This window comes from Hypomesus nipponensis, chromosome 25 (assembly GCF_054491055.1).
Source record: "Hypomesus nipponensis isolate SF chromosome 25, ASM5449105v1, whole genome shotgun sequence".
Lineage (NCBI taxonomy): Eukaryota > Metazoa > Chordata > Actinopteri > Osmeriformes > Osmeridae > Hypomesus > Hypomesus nipponensis.
This window is the reverse complement of record NC_140385.1, coordinates 680001-697791: the sequence shown is the minus strand read 5'-3', so window position 1 is coordinate 697791 and position 17791 is coordinate 680001. Positions and strand designations below refer to the sequence as shown.

The window sequence follows — 17791 nt, the reverse complement described above, 5'->3', positions numbered from 1 at the left end:
TTGTGTTTTAGCTAACCGGTTGATGCATCCTGGGTTGCCAGAATTATCTCATTAGGGGGATAAAATCCCTGGCAACCCTATGTGCACGAATTGGAGTCAGGCAACAAGAAACAAGCTTTTAAGTAAAAACAGCCCGTACTTAGATTCCTCGCAACGTCTGTCTCGTTATTGAGTAACTCTCTTTCAGGTAAGCGACTCATATACAGCCTAGTGTACTAGCTTTACGATATAAAAAACATGCAACATGGATAGTTTTGTTTCTGTGCGGTCTTGCTTTAAATGTCAGCGCGCTAACGTTAGCCAAGTTAACGTTGCCTGGCCACTGTGCACCGTGGTCGTATCAGTGGTGCACGGCCAGCTATAAAGCTCATGTCTTTTTTTATGATAGTACGATATGCCATGAAGCTTTGTCGTGAATATTTGCATTACAGTTATATTGCAAAACGCAAGCTGCAATCCTTCAGCTTGATGCCTCCGTTCACTCAACCCCTACGCCCCTCCTCCCCTCTCCTCCTCCCCTCTCCACCCCCCATCTCTCCTCTCCTCCTCCCCTCTCCTCATCTCCACCCTACCACCAGTCTGAGCAGGACAGGATGCCTGCTAAAGCTACTGACCCCTTCAAGCCTGGAGATCTTGTCTTCGCCAAGATGAGAGGCTTCCCTTACTGGCCAGCCAGGGTGAGTTCACACACACACACACACGCACACACACACACACACACACGCTCACACACACACGCTCACACACTCACACAGGACTGTTTGTGAACTGTAATGTGTTCATGTGTGTGCCTCAGATATGCAAGGCTCAAGAAGGGCCCAAAAAGAAGATTCCTGTGTTTTTCTTTGGAACCCACCAGACGTGAGCACCCTGACCCCTGACCCTGACCCTATACACCAAACACCAATGCAAAACATGACCCATGTAGTTTGAACTGCTGAGGTTTGATCTGGTATCCTGTGTGTGTCCCCCAGTGCCGCCCTGCCCCTGGTCAACATCGTGCCCTACCAGGGCAACAAGGCCAGGCTGGGCCAGGGGGGCAGGATCCGGGGCTTCACTGAGGGCATGTGGGAGATCGAGCACAAGCCTGGAGTAGGCAGCAAGACCAAGGTACGACACACACACACACTCGCACATACACACACTCACAAACACACACACACACAATGTGTAACTGTAAGATGTTCCTTTAGGGTCCAGCAGCCGGAGGGGTGAAGAGGAAGAGAGGGGAGGAGGAGGAGGAGAAGGACAAGAAGAAGAAGAAGAAGGAGGAGGAGCAGCGTGACCCAGAGGAGGGGAGGGCAGGAGAGAAACAGGCCTGCTCAGTGGAGGAGAAGGGAGGAGGAGGAGAGGAAGAGAGGAGGAGGAGCAACCTGGTGGAGGAGGAAGTTAGGACACATCATCTCTCCTTCCCTCTTCCTCTCTCCTTCCCTCTTCATCTGTCCTTCCTTCCTTTCTACAGCATTAACGGTGCATGTGTGTGTGTGTGTGTGTGTGTGTGTGTGTGTGTGTGTGTGTGTGTGTGTGTGTGTGTGTGTGTGTGTGTGTGTGTGTGTGTGTGTGTGTGTGTGTGTGTGTGTGTGTGTGTGTGTGTAGAGGAAGCAGCGTCTAGCAGAGAAGAGGAAGAGTGTGTTAAGATCTCTTCAGGGTCTCCTGACTGCTGGCAAGACCTCCAGGAGGGACTCTAGAACACAAGCAGTCCAGACCAGCTCTCAGTGAGTACACACACACGTATACACAAACACACACACACACACAGCCCTCAAGACCAGCTGTGTCTATGTGTGTGTGTACTCACTGTGTAGTAAGAATACAGCTGCAATGTGTTTCAGGAGGAACAGCCCAGCTGGGAGGAACGCAACAGTCAACAAACCAGGCAGAAAGAAGCTTGCTGTTCAGGACCCAGACAGCAAGAAAACAGACAGCAAGAAGCTGAATGTTAAGAAACCAGTTGACAAAAAAGTTGATTTGAAGAAAGCAGTCAGTAAGAAAACAAACGCTAAGACTGAAAGAGTCACCAAGAAAACAGAAATGGACAGTAAAAAAACTCTTCTAAAAGCAGGCAGAAAGGAGGTGAAAGGCAAGGAGACTGCAGCAGCCAGTAAGAAAACAGATAGCAAGGAGAGTTCAGCAGCCAGTAAGAAAATGGATAACAAGGAGACTGCAGCAGCCAGTAAGGAAACAGAGAGCAAGGAGAGTTCAGCAGCCAGTAAGAAAATGGATAACAAGGAGACTGCAGCAGCCAGTAAGAAAATAGATAGCAAGGAGAGTTCAGCAGCCAGTAAGAAAATGGATAACAAGGAGACTGCAGCAGCCAGTAAGAAAACAGATAGCAAGGAGAGTTCAGCAGCCAGTAAGAAAATGGATAACAACGAGACTGCAGCAGCCAGTAAGAAAACAGATAGCAAGGAGACTGCGGCAGCCAGTAAGAAAACGGATATTAAGGAGACTGCGGCAGCCAGTAAGAAAACAGATAACAAAGAGACTGCGGCAGCCAGTAAGAAAACAGATAACAAAGCGATTGCTGTAGCCAGTAAGAAAACGGATAGCAAGGAGACTTCAGCAGCCAGTAAGAAAACGGATAACAAGGAGACTGCAGCAGCCAGTCAGAAAACAGATAACAAGGAGACTGCAGCAGCCAGTCAGAAAACAGATGGCAAGGAGACTGCAGCAGCCAGTAAGAAAACAGATAACAAAGAGACTGCAGCAGCTAGTAAGAAAACGGAGAGCAAGGAGACTTCAGCAGCCAGTAAGAAAACAGCCGATAAACCCGTAGAGGAGGAGAGGTTGGAGGATCGGAGAGCAGACAAGACCGAAGAGAGAGAACCAAACCAGACAGAGGAGGAAAGGTTGTCCGAGAAGAGGGCAATCAAGGACTCACAGTCACCTCGGTGAGTGTGTGTGCACGTGTGTGTGAGTGTGTGTGTGCGTGTGCACGCGTGTGTGTGAGGGTGCGCGTGTCCATGATGACCCTACCCGTGATGTGTTTTAACGTGTGTGTGTCAGGCCCAGTGTGAGTGTGCAGGCTCCTCCCAGACTGACAGCTGTAGACTCCACTCTGCACCGACTGCATGGAGACATCAGGATCTCTCTGAAGACAGACAACCCTGTAGGTCTTCCACACACTTGCACACACACTTCCACACACACATTTGTAAAGGCCTGATGTCTCCTCCCCCAGGACATCCGGAGGTGTGTTCTGGCTCTGAACCAGCTCAGCATGCTCTACGTCACCTCCCAGCATGTCCAGAGACACAGTGAACTCATATCCACGCTACGCAAGGTAGCACCCACATGCTCAATCACCAAACACGCCTTTAAGCACCCACAATGAACCATCCCACTCACAGTCAGGTGTTCTCACACTGGTCATCTAACACTCACTGTGTGTGTCTGTGTGTCAGATGCGTCGTTTCCGTGGCAGCCAGGCCGTGATGGACAAGTCGTCGATGCTCTACCATCGCTTCAAAAACGCCTTTCTGCTGGGGGAGAAAGATGAACCTCTGCCCACAGCCCTTCTGTCCTCCCTGCGGCTGGAGAGGGAGAGAGAGAGGGAGAGGGAGGAGAGGAAGGAGAGAGGGAAGGAGGGAAAGGAGAAAGGGGAGGAGAGGAAGGAGAGAGGGGAGGAGGGAAAGGAGAAAGGGGGGAGGAGAGGAAGGAGAGAGGGGAGGAGGGAAAGGAGAAAGGGGAGGAAGAGAGGGAGAGGAGGAGAGGGGAGCTGTTGCAGGAGGTTCGAAGGAGGATGAGTCAGGTGGAGGAAAGGAAGAGAGGAGAGGGGGAGAACAAAGGAGAGGGGGAGAAGGGAGGGGGAGGAGAGGGGCAGTAAAAGAGACACAAGGGGGAGGAGACTGTAGAGGGGGGGAGGGGTGGGGGGGTGGGGGTGGGGGTAACCCAGACAGGTGCTTCTGTGTGTAGCAGCCTGGGAGATATGGCTAGCTCCATGGCTAGCTCCATGGCTAGCTCCATGGCTAGCTCCATGGCTAGCTCCATGGCTAGCTCCATGGCTAGCTCCATGGCTAGCTCCATGGCTAGCTCCATGGCTAGCTCCATGGCTAGCTCCATGGCTAGCTCCATGGCTAGCTCCATGGCTAGCTCCATGGCTAGCTCCATGGCTAGCTCCATGGCTAGCTCCATGGCTAGCTCCATGGCTAGCTCCATGGCTAGCTCCATGGCTAGCTCCCTAGTGGAAACCTTTGTTATTTTTTTTAACACGTGTGGTTTCTGGCGTGCTCAGTGTAACTGCTGCTGTGGGAGGCCTGGGGCCTTTTCCATTATTCAGAATTTGGTCAACTCTCTTTATGGAACAGGCCTAAGGTCTGGCTCTACTGTTAACATTAATGTTGCTATTGTTACAGCTAGCTAAACTACAGTTAGCGTTAATGTTGCTATAGGTACAGCAAGTTAAAAGCTACAGTTAGCAATAATCTTACGATAATTACTGTTAGCTTAGGGTTACAGTTAACATTAATGTTGCTATAGTTACTTGCATTAATGTTGATGTCTCAGCTAGCTAAATGCTACGGTTAGCATTCATGTTGCCATAATTAATTTTAGCTGTTGTCTAGACTGGAGAGTTATGTTTCTGTTACACACACACACAGAGTTACTGTGATATACTTTGGTTTTACGCAGTGTATCTTCTATGGACAAGCAAGCAGATGTCAATTATCATTTAAATATTTTTTATACTTGTGGTGTTTTTATATTGAGAGTGGTGTGTTAGTGTAAACCATGTACTGATGCAGCTGTTGTGGAATAAACAAGACCTGTGGACAGACAGCAGCTTGGTGCCTCACGTGTGTGTTTCGTATGTTGTGTGTATGGTATGATGTGTGGTGTGATGTGATGCGTGTGTGGGCTGGTGACTGCCCCCTACAGGGCTTTTCCAGAAGTGCAGGGAAGGAGAGAGGACACGGTCCATACTGTGACGGGATGGACAGAGATGTGATGAGACCCAACACCAGAACCTTTTCGTCCTGCAAAGGCCACCGTCACAATGAATATCCCGATCATTCTCTAACGCAGGGACACATCACAGTAAACACGTCCTGCAAACCCTCACAGCCTATCATATTTGGAGAAGTATAATGCAGTTTCTATGACGAACTCGTAAAACCCGCCTCTCGTCCGCGGTTTACGTCGGCCTGAGGCCAGGATCGTTCCAGTGGGTTTGTTGCTCTTGCTATAAATAACCAGGTAGCCACATGAGCTTGGTCTGTAACCTACAACTGTAAACACTCCCTCTGCTACTGATCGATAAACCTACACATCTGTGTCACAAACGGGGGTGGGGGACGTGGAGGGCACGCACAGAGCCGTGAATGAAAACAATGATCTGCATTACAAATCTGGAATACGAGCAGATGGAAAGCTGAAAGCGCACGAGATCATAAAGCGATTATTAAGACTCCGTGTCCCGCTCGGTTATGCGACAGTGACGTGTCACCAACCTACACCGCCCCGCCCGCCCGCCCGCCTTCTCTCTCTTTCTGTCTCTCTCTTTCTATGTCTCTCTCTCTCAACTTCCGTGAGCAAGAGTGGAAATGTGGGTGTGGCGTCGTTACCGGGGGTGGCCCTGCCCCTGCTCCGCGGTTTGTGCTTTCCGGAGGTGCGTTCATCGACCAGGGAAAGTCACCGAATTCACAGCCGCAGCTCGCAACACCCGTCTGAGCAACAACTGCGAAGAATTAAGGGCTCTACGTGACCGGGACTATACAGTTTAGTACGCACGCACAAGCGCGCTACCTGGCCACTGCATTTCGGACGCTCGCGACATGGAGTAGCCGTCTCTTCTTACCGTAAAACACGTTTGTATTTTTATCTCGATTGTCCGAGTGTCCACTCTGCTGAGGAGACGGACAGACATGGCACACGTTGGTAACGGAGCCGGTAACGAGGATGAGGTGAGTCGTCGGTACCGGGGAAGGGCATGGGGACGATGAATGTAGGTTGTATGATGAAGGTAGACGCTGATGGGGATCGTTATCACAGACCGGGGGCAGACCGGGTGAGCGTGAAGTGAGACCGTGTGAACCGAGGTGTGAACCCGAGATTGTGGTGTCTTATAACGGACATTGTACTCCCGGGAGTAGCCTTCTGTACGGTCACGTGGACAACATATGTGGGAAAATATCAGCGTATCAAGGGAGATAAAACCTACCGTTCCATTTCTACCGTACCCGCGTCTATTTCAGGGTGTGCCAGACAGACAGTCACGGTGTGAACGCGCTCAGCCGGTGGTGTTAATAGGTCACGACTTCCGAGAGAGTCAGAGGAAGGAGGTCTAGCAGCTCGAGCCTCTTGGATCTCCAGACCCTCTGTGACGTGGCGCTGGGCTGACAGAGTTTCAGTTGTAGGCAGATAGACAGGCAGGCAGATAGACAGGCAGGCAGATAGACAAGCAGGCAGATAGACAGGCAGGTTGATAGACAGGCAGGCAGGTACACAGGCAGGCAGATAGACAAGCAGGCAGATAGACAAGCAGGCAGGCAGACAGATAGACAGATACACAAGCAGGCAGACAGGGACACAGACAGACAGATAGACAAGCAGGCAGACAGGGAGACAGGCAGCACTATGTAGCTCTGTCTCCATGCAGCCACAAGTTGTGTAACAGCTGTATGTCTGATTTCCCTATTTGCTGGCTGGAAGGGGTGGCTGGTAGAGTGACAGACACCATCATTACCTTAGATTGGAATGTTTTGAGTGATCGATGAGCTAGACATTGTTTTGTGTGTTTTTGGTGTGTGTGTGTGTGTGTATGTGTGGAGAAGGGAGAGGCCTGGATGGAGACCTGGTGGTAACAGGACACACCACAGTATGATTAATTAATGACAGCAGCTGAGACAGCTTTCTTCAACAGGGAGTCTAGTGTGTGTGTGTGTGTGCGTGTGTGTGTGTGCGTGTAGAATGACCTTGTGACTCATTATCAGCTGAATGATGGAGAAACAGTGTTTACCTCTCCTCTCCTCTCCCCTCCCTATATGATAGGCTAAATCAGCTAATGCCATTGAATGGATAAATAGATACATCAAACTTTATTTATTCCAAATGGAAAATTCAGTGTGTTTTGTGACTTACGGCCATGTGTGTGTGTGTTGTGTGTGGTGTGTGTAGTGTGTGTGGTGTGTGTGGTGTGTGTGTGTGTGTGTGTGTGGTGTGTGTGGTGTGTGTGGGTATGAGGGAGTGGCTGGCCACCTGTGCCTCACAGGTTGATAATTCTTTCTTCCAACACACACACACACACACCACACACCACACACACACACACACACACACACACACACACCACACACACACACACACACACACACACACACACACCACACACACATATATAAACACCATATAATAGCAGACCTCAGGACACATTGTTTTCTGGAGACCTATTCAATTTAGACTTGGTGTGTGTGTGTGTGTGTGTGTGTGATCGAAAGAGAAAGGGGATGTGTTTGAGTTAAGCTGTCTTAGTAACTGCTCAGCAGCAGTTTTACTATGGAAACATAGAAACTGAATACACATGCATCATGTGAAGTCAATCTCACCCTCACGCACACACACTGAATACACATGCATCATGTGAAGTCAATCTCACCCTCACGCACACACAGTAATCTGTGTTTATTTCTTTGTCTGGCAGTTGACCAGCTCAACCACCCAACCCATAATGCTCAAGTTGTACACACACACACTTGCTAAGCTGTTACATAACATACTCGCTCACTCACACAGCTTGCAGTGGTTGTGCCTGCTCATTGTGAACGGCAGATAAGGGTCAGTCACTAGGGTTAGGAAGCTAGCAGGTCATCAACTCTGGAACAAGACTGTGACTTTCCCTTCACACAAGGGTTACATTACACACTACACACACACACACTACACACACACACATACACTCTACACCCACACTACACACACACATATACATTCTAGACACACACAGTTACATTACACACACTACACACACACACAGTTTACATTTACATTTATGCATTCAGCAGACGCTTTTATCCAAAGCGACTTCCAAGTGAGAGCTTTACAAAGTGCATAGGTCACTGATCATAAACAACGACATAGCCCCAAAAACATTGTGGGGAGCCAAAACATGAAGCATACATTGTGATAAGCAAATAAGTTCCAATGGGAAGAATCATATGATCATGTAGTTAAACAAGTTACAAATCAAACCACATGAACCTAAAAAGTTTACCTGTAGGAAAGCAAGCAACAGTAATATAAACTTTACGCACCCATGGTAAAGCTCCACGATAGGCCTCAACTCCCATAGTCCCCACGGCAGAGCTCGTCCAGGAGGCCCTAAACTGTGTGTGTGTGTGTGTTCTAGTGGTGTATGTTTAATCTGATCAGTTTAACTGGGATCATCATAGATGATTATTGAGAAAGACTCTGCTCATCTCATTAAACATAGTTAAGTAGACAAACTGACAGAGGGAGAGAGGAGGAAGGGAGAGAGATGGAATAATGACTGAGGGAGGGAAGGTTAGAAGAGAGGGAGGGAGGGAAGGAGGGAGATGGGATCACGACTGAGGCTGACAGGGTTAGAAGAGAGGGAGGGAGGGAGGGAGAAAGGGAGGGAGAGAGAAAGGGAGGGAGAGAGAAAGGGAGGGAGAGAGGGTTGGGGGTGTGTGGAGACTGAGAGATTATGTAAGAGAGCTGGCCGGGTGCTATTATTAGCCTGCTAGCTATAGTGCTACACGTAGTCTGCCAGACACACACCACACACACACACACACACACCACACGCACACACAGACACACATAAACACAGACAAACCACACACATGTCACACACACTTCTCTCTCAGATGTGTGTGTGTGTTCTAATCAGTGTGTGTTTTACAGGACTGCTTTGAAGATGCCTTTGATCGAATACCTGTGTGAGTAATTTAGTACACACACACACACCCCACACACACACACACCCCACACACTCACACACACAGACATACTCACACACATGCTCTCTCCCTCTTCCCCCCTCCTCTCTCTCTCTCTCTCTCTCTCTCTCTCTCTCTCTCTCTCTCTCTCTCTCTCTGTCTCTGTCTCTGTCTGTCTCTCTCTCTCTCTCTCTCTCTCTCTCTCTCTCTCTCTCTCTCCCTCTCTCTCTCCCCCCTCCCCTCCCCTCTCTCTCTCTCTCTCTCTCTCTCCCCCCTCCCTCTATCTCTCTCTCTCTCTCTCCCTCTCTCTTCCCCCCCCTCTCTTTCCCCCCCCCTCTCTCTTCTCTCTCTCTCTCTCTCTCTCTCTCTCTCTCTCTCTCTCTCTCTCTCTCTCTCTCAGGGCGTCCCAGATGGACCTTCACAGTTCCATAGAGGAGGTGAGCGTGGCGCTGCACCTGGTCCTCAACAACAAGTTTTCAGAAGCCCTGGTCCTGCTCAAACCCTGGTAGGACTGCACATTTGTGTGTGTCAATAAAATCTGAGAATGTGTGTGTATGGTGTGTGGGTGTATGGTGTGTGTGTGTGTGTGTGTGTGAGCTTGGTAGGACTGCACGTGTGTGTATGTGTCAATAAAATCTGAGAATGTAAGTGTGTGTGTGTGCAGGTGGAAGGACAGCATGTACCATGCTCTGGGCTACAGCAGCATCCTGGTCATGCAGGCTGCTATGACCTTCGAGCACAGAGACATCCAGGCTGCCATGGCAACCATCAAAGAGGCCTTGCAGACCTGCCAGAGGTACGTGTGTGTGTGTGTGTGTAAATGGGTGTGCAAATGAGTGTGTAAATGGGTGTGTTTATGAATTGAACAACACATTGTAATCCTTATTTGCTGTATGTGTGTGTAAGATTGTGTGTGTGTTTGTTTATGAATAGAGCAACACCTTGTAATCATTCTGTGTGCGTGTGTGCGTGTCTGTGCCTGTCTGTGCGTCTGTGTGCGTGTCTGTGCGTGTCTGTGCGTGTCTGTGTGCGTCTGTGTGCCTGTCTGTGCGTGTGTGTGCGCGTGTGTGCGTGTCTGTGCGTGTCTGTGCGTGTGTGTGCCTGTCTGTGTGTGTGCGTGTCTGTGCGTGTGTGTGCCTGTGTCTCCAGGTTCAGGAAGAAGAATTCTATGGTGGAGTCTTTATCCAACCTGGTGAGCAAACAGTCCAGCAACAGCCTGAGAGAAGGTGTGTGTGGTTACCGAGGTTACCTTATCATGTGCCTTGACGTCAATGCCTTATTGTGACAATAAGTGTGACTTCTGCGTGCGTGTGTGGTGTGTGTGTTCAGAGGAGATGCATGCTGAGATCTGCTATGCTGAGTGCCTTCTGCAGAAAGCTACGCTCACATTCATACAGGTGAGGAAATTACGTCACAAACAGGAAGTGACATCACACTAGTCAGGTTTTTACTCTCTGCAATGCCCCGACTGTTTGGTTCTCTCCCCCTCTCTCTCTCTCTCTCTCTCTCTCTCTCTCTCTCTCTCTCTCTCTCTCTCTCTCTCTCTCTCTCTCTGTCTCTCTCTCTCTCTCTCTCTCTCTCTCTCTCTCTCTCTCTCTCTCTCTCTCTCTCTCTCTCTGTCTCTCTCTCTCTCTCTCTCTCTCTCTCTCTCTCTCTCTCTCTCTCTCTCTCTCTCTCTCTCTCTCTCTCTCTCTCTCTCTCTCTCTCTCTCTCTCTCTCTCTCTGTCTCTCTCTCTCTCTCTCTCTCTCTCTCTCTCTCTTTCTCTCTCTCTCTCTCTCTCTCTCTCTCTCTCCCTTCTCCCCCCCTCTCTCTCTCAGGATGAAAACATGATCAGTTTCATCAAAGGAGGGATAAAGGTCCGGACCAGCTACCAGATTTACAAGTAACAACACACACACCCACACCCATACACTCCCACACTCAGGCTTGTTTTTCTAAACCTTGGTCATACTGACAGATTATCTCTAAGACCTCACTTCCTGTTTAACCACAGTTTGTGATGTAATTTCCTGTCTGTCCGGCAGGGAGTGTCAGAACTACCTGGCGGCCAGTCAGGAGCTGGGAGCCAACACTGATTCGTTCACACAGTTTGAGGGTGGAGTCAAACTGGGCATCGGATCTTTCAATCTCGTGAGTGTGTATGTGTGTTTTAGTAAGGGTGTGTTTGAGACAAAGATACTTGTGCATAATATCGATTGATAAAATGTTTGTAAATGTTTTAATGCCCTGCTTTCCTCTCCTCCCCCCTCTCCTCCCCCCTCTCCTCCTCCTCCCTCTCCTCCTCCTCCCTCTCCTCCCCCCTCTCCTCCTCCCCCCTCTCCTCCTCCTCCCTCTCCTCCCCCCTCTCCTCCCCCCTCTCCTCCTCCTCCCTCTCCTCCCCCCTCTCCTCCCCCCTCTCCTCCTCCTCCCTCTCCTCCCCCCTCTCCTCCCCCCTCTCCTCCTCCTCCCTCTCCTCCCCCCTCTCCTCCCCCCTCTCCTCCTCCTCCCTCTCCTCCCCCCTCTCCTCCCCCCTCTCCTCCTCCTCCCTCTCCTCCCCCCTCTCCTCTCTCAGATGTTGTCTCTTCTTCCTCAGAGGATTCTCCGGTTGCTGGAGTTCATCGGCTTCTCTGGAAACCGAGTCAGTCCCCACTCTGTGTCTATGTCTCTGTCAATGTCTCTCTCCCCCTCTCTCTGTCTCTCTTCCCTCTCTCCCTTCCCTCTCTCTCTCCTCTCTCTCTCTTTCTCTCTCTCTCTGTCTCTCCTCTCTCTCTGTCTTTCTCCCCCCTCTCTCTCTCTCCTCTATGTCTCTCTCCCCCTCTCTCTCTCTCCTGTATGTCTCTCTCCCCCTCTCTCTCTCTCCTCTATGTCTCTCTCCCCCTCTCTCTCTCTCCTCTATGTCTCTCTCCCCCTCTCTCTCTCTCCCTTCTCCTCTAACAGTACATGTACGAAGCACCGCAGCAGTTCTAACAGTATTACTGGTCAGAGTCAAGCAACGCTCTGTATTTATCAGACACATCTCAACCTTCAGGCACGGTGCAACATGATCACCTTGACAGTGTGTGTGCGTGTGTGTGTGTGTGTGTGTTATAGAGCTTTGGCCTGGCCCAGCTGACTGAAGGAGCGAACAGCCACAGTCTGAGAGCCATCCTCTGTGTCCTGACCCTGCTGTTCTACCACACCTACGTCACCCTCATTCTGGGTACACACACACACACCTAACACTACACGCACACACCTAACACTACACACACACCTAACCCTACACACACACACCTAACACTACACACACACCTAACCCTACACACACACACCTAACACTACACACACACCTAACCCTACACACACACCTAACACTACACACACACACCTAACACTACACACACACCTAACCCTACACACACACACCTAACACTACACACACACCTAACCCTACACACACACCTAACACTACACACACACTCACCTAACCCTGTGTGATGGTGTGTTTCAGGGACAGGAGAAGGGAACTTAGTGGAGGCTGAGGCTCTGCTGGAGCCGTACCTGGACAGGTATCCTAATGTGAGTTCCCACACACACACACACCCCACACCCCATACACCCCCCCCCCCCACACACACACACCCCACACACACACACCTCACACCCCACACACACACACACCCCACACCCCACACACACTCACACACCCCACACCCCATACACCGCCCCCACACACACACACCCCACACACACACACCTCACACCCCACACCCCATACACCCCCCCCACACACACACACCTCACACCCCACACACACCCCACACCCCACACACACACACACCCCACACACACACACACACCCCACACCCCACACCCCATACACCCCACACCCCCCCCACACACACCATGTGTTGTGACGTGTGTGTCTCCTCCAGGGTTCGATCATCCTGTTCTACTCTGCTCGCATCGCTGTGCTCAGGGGGAACTTTGAAAAGGTGGGTCCCCCTCTATAACCCCTCTATAACCCAGTATAACCTTCTCTAACCCTCCATAACCCCTCTATAACCCAGTATAACCTTCTCTAACCCTCTATAACCCCTCTATAACCCAGTATAACCTTCTCTAACCCTCCATAACCCCTCTATAACCCAGTATAACCTTCTCTAACCCTCCATAACCCCTCTATAACCCAGTATAACCTTCTCTAACCCTCCATAACCCCTCTATAACCCAGTATAACCTTCTCTAACCCTCCATAACCCCTCTATAACCCAGTATAACCTTCTCTAACCCTCCATAACCCCTCTATAACCCAGTATAACCTTCTCTAACCCTCCATAACCCCTCTCTAACCCTGTGTGCCCCTGTGTAACCCAGTGTAACCCAGTGTGCCCCAGTGTAACCCAGTGTAACCCAGTGTAACCCTGTGTAACCCTGTGTAACCCTGTGTAACCTTGTGTGTCCCAGTGTGTCCCTGTGTAACCCTGTGTAACCCAGTGTAACCTTGTGTGTCCCAGTGTGTCCCTGTGTAACCCTGTGTAACCCAGTGTAACCTTGTGTGTCCCAGTGTGTCCCTGTGTAACCCTGTGTAACCCAGTGTAACCTTGTGTGTCCCAGTGTGTCCCTGTGTAACCCTGTGTAACCCAGTGTAACCCAGTGTAACCCTGTGTAACCCTGTGTAACCTTGTGTGTCCCAGTGTGTCCCAGTGTGTCCCAGTGTAACCCAGTGTAACCCTGTGTAACCCTGTGTAACCTTGTGTGTCCCAGTGTGTCCCTGTGTAACCCAGTGTAACCCTGTGTAACCCTGTGTGCTCCAGGGACAGGCCAAGCTGCAGGAGTGCATCCAGTCCCAGCAGCAGTGGAGGCAGATCCACCACCTGTGCTACTGGGAGCTGATGTGGGCTCACTCCTACCAGCAGGACTGGCTGGAGGCCTACCGCTACGCTGACCTGCTCTGCAGGGAGAGCCGCTGGTCCAAGGTACGCACACACACACACACACACACAATACACACACACACTCACTCTCAAGCATTTATCCACTGTGTGTGTGTGTGTGTGTGTGTGCAGGCTATCTACGTGTACCAGAAAGCTGCTATCCTTAGCATGCTTCCTGAAGAGGAGGTACAGAAGACAGGAGAGAACGTTGTGGAACTCTTCAAGTTAGGAAACCCCTTATTACTGCTTAGAACACGCTATTACATCTTATAACAACTTATTAATGCTCATAACGCCTTATAACACCAAATCCTGCATATTACTCTTTATAACCTTGTATTACTACTTATAACTCATACATCACTGCTTATATTGTTTTATAACACCTTATTACTGATTGCAACGCATGATCACTGTGCCTTATAACACCTTGTAACACCTTATACCGTCTTATAACAGTGTGTGCATATTGTGTGTGCAGACAGGTGGAGGGTCTGAAACAGCGTCTAGCTGGGAAGTCCATCCCCACTGAGAAGTTTGCTATCAGGAAGTCCCGCCGCTACAACTCCTCAAGCCCTGTCAAACTGGTAGTGCCAGCACTGGTGAGACTAACACACACACACACACACACACACACACACACACACACACACTACAAACACACTCACTACTAACTGTGTGTGTGTGTGTGTGCAGGAGATGATGTATGTGTGGAATGGTTTCACCATCGTGGGGAAGAGAGCTGATGCCTCAGAGAGTCTTCTCATCACCATAGAAACGGCTGAGCAGCAGCTACAAGATGACCCTAGTATGTACACACACACACACACACACATACACACATACACACACACACACACAGGACGACACCACGTCCACATCACATACATACACATACCATTCTCTCTCACACACACACATGCTCTTCCCCCTAGGTCCTTCAGAGTACCTCCCAGATGACCAGTGTCTGCTGCAGATGCTGAAGGGACTGTGTCTCAAACACCTGGGCAGACTGCTGCAGGCTGAGCTCTGCTTCACTCAGGTGCTCTCCAGGTAACTCACACACACCACACCAGACACACACTCACACACACACACACTCAGACAAAAGTACTGACCATGCTCTGTCCTGCAGTGAGCGTCGTATCAGGTATGATCACTACCTGGTGCCCTTCTCCCTGTATGAGCTGGGTCTGCTCTACAAGCTGCAGGGAGACTTTCCCAAGGCCCAGCGCTTCATCGAGAACGCTAAGTACGCCACACACACACACACACACACAGAGGACTGGGACACATGCCTAGCACCCTGGAAGCTTTAAGTAATCTAGGTGTGTGTCTGGTGTGTGTGTCTGGTGTGTGTGTGTTCCCAGGCTCAACTACAAGGATTACTCCATGGAGTCACGCCTGCACTTCCGGATCCACGCTGCCCTCAACAGCCTCAAAGGATCTCCCATCAGCACCCCCTGAGATCCACCACACCACCACAGAACAAGACCTGGACTCATGCACAACCACTACAGGCTACCACAGAAGAAGACCTCATTACCATATAAACCATTGAAGGCTACCACAGAAGAAGACCTGTATTCATACAAAACCTGTGGACGTTACCACAGAAGAAGACTTCTATTCATAAACCCATGGAGAGGTTTACCACAGAAGAAGACCTCCACAAACAACATGAAGCCTGTGGTGTATTTTAGCCTTTGGTATCGAACACTAAATACTCAGCCTTGTCACCAACAGTGGCTTAGACACTTAAACACATGCACGCACACACACACACACACACACACACACACACACTTACACCAGACACTCTCTTGCTACCATATGTGCAGCATCCAATCGTCGTCAGCCTTTACTGAATCACTGATATATAAGCAATACATTCTCCGTAACCATTACCTGTCTTTCACTCTCCCTGCCGTTAGTCTAGGTCACTCTGCCCCTGGGTCTATGGCAGAGGGTTACACACCAAACCTGGCAACCACACTCCTTTGTGTTTGTCTAGGCCCAGAGGAGCAGGTGATGTGTGTATTGTTATGAACGAGACCGTTTTTAACGTAATGGCCTGTTCTGTCTGATGGTACTCCATAGCACCACCTGCTGGTGTAGAGCCAGCATGGCAGTTGACCCTGGTGGCTGTTCTCACCACAGTCTGTCTCCTCAACACTACAGGTCCCAGGTAGAGGGTTATACCTCCCAACCTGGCAACCACAATCTGTCTTCTTTTGGACCAATCACAAGTTACATTTTAATGTACATACATGTCTTTGTAATTTAGACCAAATATTTGACTGTGTGTGTGTCCTGCCTGTGGCCTAGTTAGGCCTTCATTGCTTCATGGTTAGAGAGCTCAAAATGACAATGCAATAATGTGCGCTTGTGAATGTTTGTACCTGTGCTTGTGTATGTAGCCTATGTTTGTGAGTGTAAGTATGTATGAGTGAATGTGCATGTGTGAGGGTGAGTGTGTGTGTGTGTGAGGGTTAGTGTATGAGTGTGTGAGGTTGAGTGTGTGTGTGCGTGTGTGTGCACGGTACCTCCAGCCTCCAGGACATGTTAGTAAAGCAGCAAGGTCAGAGTAGATGAACCCAGCTGTACAAAGGGGTAATATACACTCCATGCAGAAACCAACAAGTTGCCTTGCTCTGTGTGTGTGTTACGTGTGTGTGTGTTACATGCGTGGGTGTGTGTATCTTGTCTTGAGCTGAGATGTGGGTTGTGCAATCAACAGGACTGGGGTAACTCCCCCTTGTCCAGAGTCTAAACACACACATAGCCTATATTTATCTGAGAACACTGCTCTCCTTCCTTCTGTCAGTCACAATACGTTTAAGAACCACTTGTAGAACCACTTGTAGAAAAGTCAAAAGTTCTGGAACCAGCTTGTAGAACAGTCAGCTTTAATGAAGGTGTGTACTTGTTAAGGGGTTAAGCCATAGGAAGTCAACTACAAGCTAACTACTGTTGACACCTAGCTAGCAACTGTCGACATCTAGCTAGCTACTGTCGACAATTAGTTAACGTAGCTACTGTCGACACCTAGCTAGCTACTGTCGATATCTACCTATACCTAACTACTATTGACACCTAGCTAGCTGAATGGAGATACATTATTTGCAAGACATTCACTACATCTAATTATAGTAATAATAAAGGTGTTCTATATCTCCATCCAGTTAGAGTTAGATCAAACGCACAAAACCATAAACCAGCAGCGAGGATGAGGAGGCAGGCGTGTATGCGATGGGGGAACAGTGTTTGTGACTGCTAGTTTAGACGCTGCAGAGGAAGCTGTCATCCATGGACTCGAATATAGTCTGTATACAGGAATCGATGTGTTCTCTAACTATATATAGTCTGTATACAGGACTCGATGTGTTCTCTATATAGTCTGTATACAGGACTCGATGTGTTCTCTATATATAGTCTGTATACAGGACTCGATGTGTTCTCTAACTAAATATAGTCTGTATACAGGACTCGATGTGTTCTCTAACTATATATAGTCTGTATACAGGACTCGATGTGTTCTCTCAGTGTGACTGGCGATAGCAATAAACACATGAGATTAATACGTCTGTTTCTTACTCTGAATACACAAACACATACGTACCTGTAGACTGTTCACACTACTCTGTTTTTCTGAATACACACATGAATATATATATGTAGGCAATGCATATACATACATATAATACCGCATGTATTTTTGCATTAGACTCCTTCAGTCTGCTTTTGTTAAATTCCATTCAGATGTTGCACCATCCTATCACACTAACACACACACACACACACACTTTACCATACACAATAACACACACACACACATGGTCGGTGTATTTGCTTGTGATGAAAGTCCTCTGCTGACTTACTGGCAGCAGGAGCAGTGATGTCGATAAACTGCAGGTGAGAGGGCAGACACTGTAGACACAAGCAGATACTGATTAACAAGAGACCTGGTCTGTAGGGGACACAGAGGAGAGGACGAC

At 49.3% G+C, this 17791-nt stretch overlaps 3 protein-coding genes across 4 annotated transcripts in view; all 3 read left to right on the top strand.

Annotated features, from left to right (window-relative positions):
• Nucleotides 1-46: 46 nt before the first annotated feature.
• On the top strand, nucleotides 47-3617 carry LOC146221561 (uncharacterized; the record flags this gene model as incomplete). Its single annotated transcript, XM_084692042.1, has 10 exons — nucleotides 47-187; nucleotides 579-677; nucleotides 797-861; nucleotides 975-1110; nucleotides 1194-1388; nucleotides 1597-1715; nucleotides 1833-2891; nucleotides 3007-3109; nucleotides 3182-3283; nucleotides 3405-3617. Coding segments are annotated over exons 2-10 (2076 nt in total), but the record flags the coding sequence as incomplete, so codon positions are not given.
• A 2016-nt stretch (nucleotides 3618-5633) lies between these two features.
• On the top strand, nucleotides 5634-17374 carry ttc39b (tetratricopeptide repeat domain 39B). Its single transcript, XM_084691941.1, has 19 exons — nucleotides 5634-5903; nucleotides 8863-8897; nucleotides 9298-9402; nucleotides 9562-9693; nucleotides 10047-10123; nucleotides 10227-10294; nucleotides 10716-10780; nucleotides 10923-11028; nucleotides 11450-11515; nucleotides 11968-12076; nucleotides 12368-12435; nucleotides 12792-12851; nucleotides 13674-13835; nucleotides 13926-14017; nucleotides 14275-14395; nucleotides 14490-14601; nucleotides 14729-14846; nucleotides 14929-15045; nucleotides 15164-17374. The coding sequence occupies exons 1-19, from the start codon at nucleotides 5865-5867 to the stop codon at nucleotides 15258-15260; spliced, it is 1749 nt and encodes a 582-aa protein (XP_084548067.1). The 5' UTR covers nucleotides 5634-5864; the 3' UTR covers nucleotides 15261-17374.
• A 400-nt stretch (nucleotides 17375-17774) lies between these two features.
• cfi (complement factor I) overlaps nucleotides 17775-17791 on the top strand; it is an 11574-nt gene continuing 11557 nt past the window's right edge. For both annotated transcript variants that reach the window (XM_084691940.1, XM_084691939.1), the window contains exon 1: nucleotides 17775-17791. This exon is cut by the window's right edge and continues 381 nt beyond it. The gene's annotated coding sequence lies outside the window, so the exon portion shown is untranslated.

Bases quoted from the DNA above. Each gene is read 5' to 3' on its own strand.
- ttc39b (XM_084691941.1), top strand. From the start codon at position 5,865: ATGGCACACGTTGGTAACGGAGCCGGTAACGAGGATGAG. The intron at 8,898-9,297 runs GTGAGTAATTTA...TCTCTCTCTCAG, and splicing joins GCCTTTGATCGAATACCTGT to GGCGTCCCAGATGGACCTTC. The intron at 14,602-14,728 runs GTATGTACACAC...TCTTCCCCCTAG, and splicing joins GCAGCTACAAGATGACCCTA to GTCCTTCAGAGTACCTCCCA.